At 40.1% G+C, this 7113-nt stretch overlaps 1 protein-coding gene across 1 annotated transcript; it reads right to left on the bottom strand.

Annotated features, from left to right (window-relative positions):
- Nucleotides 1-392: 392 nt before the first annotated feature.
- Nucleotides 393-3335, bottom strand: six6a (SIX homeobox 6a). Its single transcript, XM_041972038.1, has 2 exons — nt 2478-3335; nt 393-1580 (listed from the first exon to the last, which is right to left on the bottom strand). Exons 1-2 carry the CDS (start codon nt 3047-3049, stop codon nt 1415-1417), a joined length of 738 nt encoding a protein of 245 aa, XP_041827972.1. The 5' UTR covers nt 3050-3335; the 3' UTR covers nt 393-1414.
- Between the last annotated feature and the right edge of the window lie 3778 nt (nt 3336-7113).

Below are 7113 nucleotides of genomic sequence, written 5' to 3'. Positions count from 1 at the left end.
ATAATAGAGGGACAGCCAGGTGGAAGCCAAATCAATTAGAAAAAACATTTTTTTTTCTGACTTTGCCATTTTAGTCCTTTTTTTTTTTTTTTTTTTTTTTTGCTATAACAGGATGCTGGAATTCTTTTCATCATCGAAAAGACCATCTCAAAGTCAATGGCATGCACCGACAGAATAAAAGCCGCTCCTGAAAGAAAATATTGTCTTGGATTTTAAATTGTTACACTGTAAATAAATAAAAAGTTCTAAAAAAAAAAAAAAAAACATGAATGAAAATAGAAAATATGTGCTCATTATGGGCACATGTATTATAAAATAATTGGAGGTGCCATAGTATGCACATGTTAATTAAAACTTGAATTATGGCTCATGGCTGATGTGTTGGGAAAACAGACACTTGCACGTTTGAAGAAGTCTGTTTTTGTTTGTCCTTCTGCATGTGCAGTGTAAGCTCAGGTTTACAATCTGCTGTGTTTTGATCTCTATGATCTCTCCCGCGGATCATCCGGGTTAGTGAGCCGGCCTCTCTGTGACCTCTCGCTGTCACCCTGCATTACAGGACGCAGAGCATGTTGGCCAATTAGACCTCGCTCTAAAACGTGTCAGTAAATACAGCATCGTGGCATTATAGTCCTTAAAATGCTTCTCTGAATGAAAACAGCCAGGAGGATGTATTGCAGGGATCAAATCATATTCATATTTATATTCATAAATTTATGTTTTCCCCACACACGAAGTTAAAAAAAGGGAGACTAAAATTATATTTGTTTTTTTTTTTTTCTTTTTTTGATCAACAATTATTTTATTAAGTTATCTTTACTTTTTCTTTTTACGGAAACACAATTTCACTAAAGCGCGCATGCTCAACAGGTTTACCTGTGTACAAGGTAAGTATTAAAAACACCAAGCAAATGAATATGAAATTCGAAGAGACAGTAGAGCAGATCGTTTTAAATAAGCAAATAAACATTATTTATAAAACTTTAAAGTAAAAATATCACAGTTCTTTTCAACATGAAATACCCACAGAGAACAGCAGGTTAGGCAAGTTGGGTGCCATCATCCCTTTTTCTTTTTCTTTTTTTTCTAAACTTTTCTTCATTTTTACGGTTCATCTTGAAGCGTTATTAGTCCGTGAAATGTGTTTTGCCCGTTTTCAGTTATCCACAAGTGGGTAAAACTCAAACAAAATTATAGGCCTAAAAGGAAAATGACGGGCAGTCCGTCGCACATCACGGATCATCTCATGTTTTGGCAGCCGTCAAAAATCAGTTTGTGTGTGCGTGTATGTGTGTGTAAGAGTGTGTGTCTATTATTTTTTTCTTTTAGCTCAGCGCAGGCACTATTACTTGTTTTATTAGATTGTCTTTCACTCGTATCCTCTTTAATTCGCCAACAAACTCTGATCTGCCCGTTAGATGTCACATTCACTGTCGCTGGAGGTGATGGAGATGGCCGAGGCAGCGGCTTTACTGGACAGACTGGCCTCGGGACTGGACGAGTTCCCCAAGCGGTCCACGGTGCCATCGTCGTCCGCCAGGGAGCGAACCGAGCCGCCGGACATAACCTGCTGCTGTAGCCTGGACAAAGGACAGAAAGACAGGACAATATATATATATATTTAAGTTATTTTAGAAGTTCAGAAATACTCAGTGCTTGATAGCTTAAATCCAATTAGAAAAATAAATAAATAAAGAATCTATTTTTCTCTATCCCGTAAACTGAACAAAAAAAGCTATATAAATATATATATTAAAACGATAAAGGATATTTAAAATGAATATAGTCTTTATTTAAATACAAGTTATTATGTAGGAATTAATCATATCATTATTGGAATAGATTGAAAGCTTATACAATTTAGCTTTACTTAACCAAAAAGCACAATTAACGCCTAATCTCACTAGATACTTTTTGGGATTTGTGTCCTTGGAAAGCACATAAAAAGCTTTATTAAAACAAATGTGGTAAAAAAAAGGAAGAGAAAAAAAAAAGCCTAATATGACACGTACCCTGTTTTTTTTATTATTATTGTTGTTTTAAAAGTAGTCATTGATCTATTAAACTACAAACAAGCATTCATTAAAGAAAATAGTGTAGTTTGTTTCAATACATTGTCCAGTGTTGATATTATCACACTCTACTACTGAAAACATGTCACTCATGCAGAATCCAAATAATTCAAAATGACACTATGAACACTGTAGTTTTGTTCTTGTCACCATCGCTGACATTTCAACCCCCTTCAGTTTAATGTCATTATGGATTTTGAGGGCAGAATCTATTACAAACTAAGAAAATACTGTGGGGATTAAAAGATAATCCAGAATATCAAAAGAATTTATGTCAGGGTTGACTGGCTCTATTCAGGTCTGTTTTACAGTGAAGTGAACGTCTGACAAACTTGGTGAATAATATTTTTCTTTTCGATTATTGTATCATTTAAGAGCCGCAGCTAAAGGATGCATGAAGCTCACCTGTTCTTCGCAGCAGCTGCTCTGTCTCTTTGTCTGCGATTTTTGAACCAATTTCCCACTTGTGTGGGTGTAAGTCCAGTAGCCTGTGCAAGCTCCCTCTTTTTACTGGGATTTGGGTAAGGATCCTGCAAGTACCATTCTCTTAACAAATGCCGGGTTCTCTCCTTGAAGCAGTGGGTTTTCTGCTCTCCATCCCAAATGGTTCTGGGTAGGGGAAACTTCTTCCGCACCCTGTATTTGTCCACTGGCCCCAGCGGGCGGCCCCGCAGCTTCTCGGCCTCCTGGTAGTGCGCTTCGAGCCACAGCGCCTGCAGCTTCGTGTGTGACTCTTTGGTGAACTTGTGGTTCTCCAGGATGTGGTAGAGTTCACGGAAATTGCCAGTGTGGAAGGCGACCACAGCTCGGGCCCGCAGCACCGACTCGTTCTTATTGAGGACCTCGCAGGCCGCTGGCGCGACGGGCAGCGACCAGAGGAAGCGGCCCAGGCGCTCGACGTCCCCGCTCTCCTCCAGAGTCTCGCAGACCCCGGCAACCTGCTGGGGGCTGAAATTCAAGATGGGAAGCTGAAACATGGAGGCTTCTCCTGTCTTTCCCTCTCCCCCTCCTTTCTCCTCTCTCTCTCTCTCCTCCGCCTCGGGTCCTCCGCTTCTTCCTTCTGTACGCCAAGGCAATCCAAGACACCCGAAAAACAAGGCAATCCTGAAGTTACCGAACCAATCGTCTGACCGGCCGTGAAAACACAAACACCAAAGACCGCGGAGGAGGGACGATGCTGCGTAGGGGCCGGCTACCGCATCATCGGGTTTGGTAAACTTGGCAGGCACAGAGCTGGAGATGCAGGAAAATATTAAAGCCTGAGCGGCGGTGTATTTTTTTTAAGGTAGGCTGGAGCTGAATGTAAGAAAGAATTAAAGCCGGAGCTGAGATGTATTTTTAAGGGGGGGAGCCAGTCAAGCCCCCTCTGATGATTTCCTATTGGACTTGGCAGATTGGCTGCCCGGTTGCCATGGATGCACGTCAATCAATGTCAAGTTCGGCCAATCAGGCGGAAAGGAGATCTCAGCGCCTCCCTTTTCAAAAATAATATAAACATTTTGACCTTTTTGCTTCGCGTTTTCAAACGTTTTGCTGCCCCGCCGTGCTTCCTGAACAGCCTGCGCCTTTGTGCGGCGGCGGGCGGTGTTAAAAAAAAAAAAGAAAAAGACTTCAGCCTGTGTGGTGAAGTGCCAGAGCAGACAAACACGCGCAGCCCAGTCTCCCTTTAGAGCGCTTTAAAGGGGCTTTACAGCCGAATGACACATCTCCACTGACTACAAACTGCCCTGAGGTAAAAAAAAAAAAAAATCAGCAGATTATATCCGTAGATTTAAAAAATTTAGCTATTATATTGAGCATTGCCCACAAACGTGAAACATCTCGTGCTTAATATGGCCTATATTTTATTACTGCGGTCCTACCTATCATCTCTTGTTAAAAAGAAATATACAATTTGTATTTATTTTATAATTTAAAATGTTATTTAGTTAATATAATAATTAAATCCTATATCAGTTGTAGGTATTAAAATTCCCACATGACTTAATTACCGTCAGTTTCAGTTTTTTAATCTTGAACTGCCCCCTAAATTTTGTCCAACCTTAAAAAATTTAATTAATTAGCCTATAGAAAATCTTTATGGTCGCTTAACGATGGCCGCTTCTATTTCACACCATGCAAGAAAAAAAAGCTCCGTTTTTATTATGTATAGACTACATATGAAAATAAATATGGGTAACAGAAACTTATCTGTTTTATCCATTCCAACCGCACATCAGCCTACATGGCTGTTGCGTCTAGTTTGTGATGGCTATAAAACATAACAGGGGTGAAATGTGTGTGTATATAGGATTATCTAGGCCCCGCCAGGCTACTCGGGGTTTTAGTAGGCTATCAGACACACTCCGTTTTGTGCGCAGGCTGATTTAGTAAATAAGAGGGCGGATAGATAGCGCAGATGGTTTGAAGTGTCGGGTCAGATTATTTCATGGCTGGATACAGTAGTAAAGTTCATTCTGACGGAAAAGCCTGATATTATTTTCACAGATACCCCCCTCCCTCCCACACGTACACACTCACATTCTCTCTCCCACTATCTCTCCTTATTCGTGCATGTGCACACGCACAACCAACATACAAGACTTGAATCCCCTTCGGGATTTTTTTCCCCATAAATATAGACTCTTGATGCGAGGTTATGAAATGCCTTCTGCACATGATGCTGTTCATTCTGTCGCTGATTTTAGTGGAGACCACGTTTTCATCCACCAACTGTTAACAACAAGGCATTAATCAAAAATTGCAGCATTGAGACTTAATGCTGATAGATTTATTTGTTTATCAGTCTTGCTAGTTCCATAAACTAGTCAAATCTGTTTTGACTAGTTAATGGAAAATGCCAGATATACAGCGACTACACCAGAGGGATGCTGCTGAATTTCACAGAAACAAATTAACCTGCGTCTGTCGGGGCGCATCGTTCTCCCATATTCTTGCACCAACAACTTGTAAATAAAGAATAAGACCCTCCATCAGATAAGGAAGAAGAAGTAAATTGTGAGGGCGACTGACAAGGTGCTGGTCTGAAATATTTAGCTGCCTGTAAATATTTAATCGCTGCAGGCTTGCAGCCCCAAACTAAATTTACAAGGACTGCAATGCTTTCCTGGAGGAAGCGCGTTATCAATTAAACATTGCAAGGTTTGGATCTCTTAAACGGAGGGCTGCAAATAACAATTGTAGACCATGCTGTGTAAGCAACACTTCTAGGTCATATATGCTCGCTTTAAACATTTATAAAATGGCAAAAGAATGTGACACGATTTTTTTTTTCACTGTGAATGTTTGGTTTAGTATTTAGTATTACTCATAAACAGCTGCAGACGTTTATTGATGCGTGCAAATGCTTTTCCTTCGTATTTTAGGGGGTAGCATCTTTTTCCAATTTACTGCAGCTATAATTTTATCTTTTATTTAAAGAGATGAGGGCTCGGTCAAAGTATTACATAGGCCCCACTGTATCCCGCTCATAAGTCCAGGCCTATGTCACTGTGTCACCATGAGACAGGCCTCCTGACACCAATATCTCCACATATTCAGCAGAGAAACACAGTGGATCTCATTCAAACACGCCTGTTTCTTCTTTCTGTTGTCCAATTGCTTCTTGAATCATTGCCTACTGTAATCTACGCAGTCCTCAACGATGAATTTAGAATTATACTAATTTATTAGTATAATTTACTAATTTGTTTGATCATTTATAAAGTGTATAAGGTAGCTGGATACATATCTGGTCAACACTTCTTTGCAATGTATGCTGCACAACTATATAGTCAGGAAAAAGACAAGAAAAAAAGTTATTGGATTGTTTAATTGGTTTCCATATAGTATTTTTAATTAAATCCTTTGTGAAGCCTATTAAGATGGTAAAGAAAGACAAAAATCCTAATTAAATTAGTTTAAAGTGTTTTCAAATTTTTTAACTCCCTTTATTATTGAACATTTCTGCAGCTCCTCTTTCTGGGGTCAAGGAGAAACCTTACAACTTAAGTATGTCAACTTGACAATAAAGTGAAAATAGTCACGTTTATCATTGTGTACAAATGCAAACAAATATACTTACAGGACTAACTAGTGAATTAAGGGTTTTGAAGCAGTTCACTAGCTATACATTTGTGATCGTTAGATGCAGCTTGTTTGTAAAGTTGTGCAGCAGTTCAGTGACAAATCACAGCTCAGAGAATTATAAAAAATGCAAGAGGAGCAGCACAGAGGTGTTGTGCACCTTACTGAGTACCACTGGTCAGTTTCCTCACAGTTTATTCAGTTCATCATTAGCATGTAGCTGGGTCGTAGCTCGCTCTGGGCAGAGAGAGGGAAGGAATGGGGAACAGTGGGATCAGGCTGGAAATGACCCAGATTCCTTAGGATCACTGGAGCAGACTAGACACTACAAGAGCTTGTCACCAACAGCAATTCTGCCACTATCCCATACAGACCTACAGCACCTTTCCCTCTCCATCTGCTCTCCACTGCATCACTCCTGCTCTTTATATCTGTAAACTCACTGAGACGTATGCAAATATGTGCACAGGCACAACAGAGTTTACACACAATAAGCATCACTGGTAAATGCCAATCTGGCACTGAAAGACATCATAACACATTTGCACTAACATAATCTGTACTGTAAACTCATTCCACTTAGGCTTCTTATAGAACAAGGCAGACTGAAGTAAATCAGTGCCACCCAAAGGTAGTGTGTATTTTTTAATTGCCTGAGGCACATTCTCACTTTTGCAAACTGTTTAGCTTGCAAAAGCAGAGGATGAAACATTCCTGTGTGTTCACAGGCTGCAGTGTTTTGTTTTGTTTTTTTTCTGTGCTGTTTTAACCGATTGTCAGCTGCCCTTGCACAGGATTAACTTTCCAATTAAGATATCATGTCAGCAACATTACCAATAACCCCTGGATGACCCGGACGCATTTAAAAGGCCTGCTTCATGCAGTGGGACTTAAAGAAAAGCCTCCACTCATATGCTGCCACGTGGCTCCACAGTGACAGAAGGGTTAAGCCAAAGCTCTCTCAGAGTTGTGTTTC

The sequence above is a fragment of the Melanotaenia boesemani genome, chromosome 20, assembly GCF_017639745.1.
Source record: "Melanotaenia boesemani isolate fMelBoe1 chromosome 20, fMelBoe1.pri, whole genome shotgun sequence".
In the NCBI taxonomy this organism is placed as follows: domain Eukaryota; kingdom Metazoa; phylum Chordata; class Actinopteri; order Atheriniformes; family Melanotaeniidae; genus Melanotaenia; species Melanotaenia boesemani.
The sequence above is the reverse complement of the archived record's forward strand: the minus strand, read 5'-3'. Positions and strand labels throughout refer to the sequence as shown.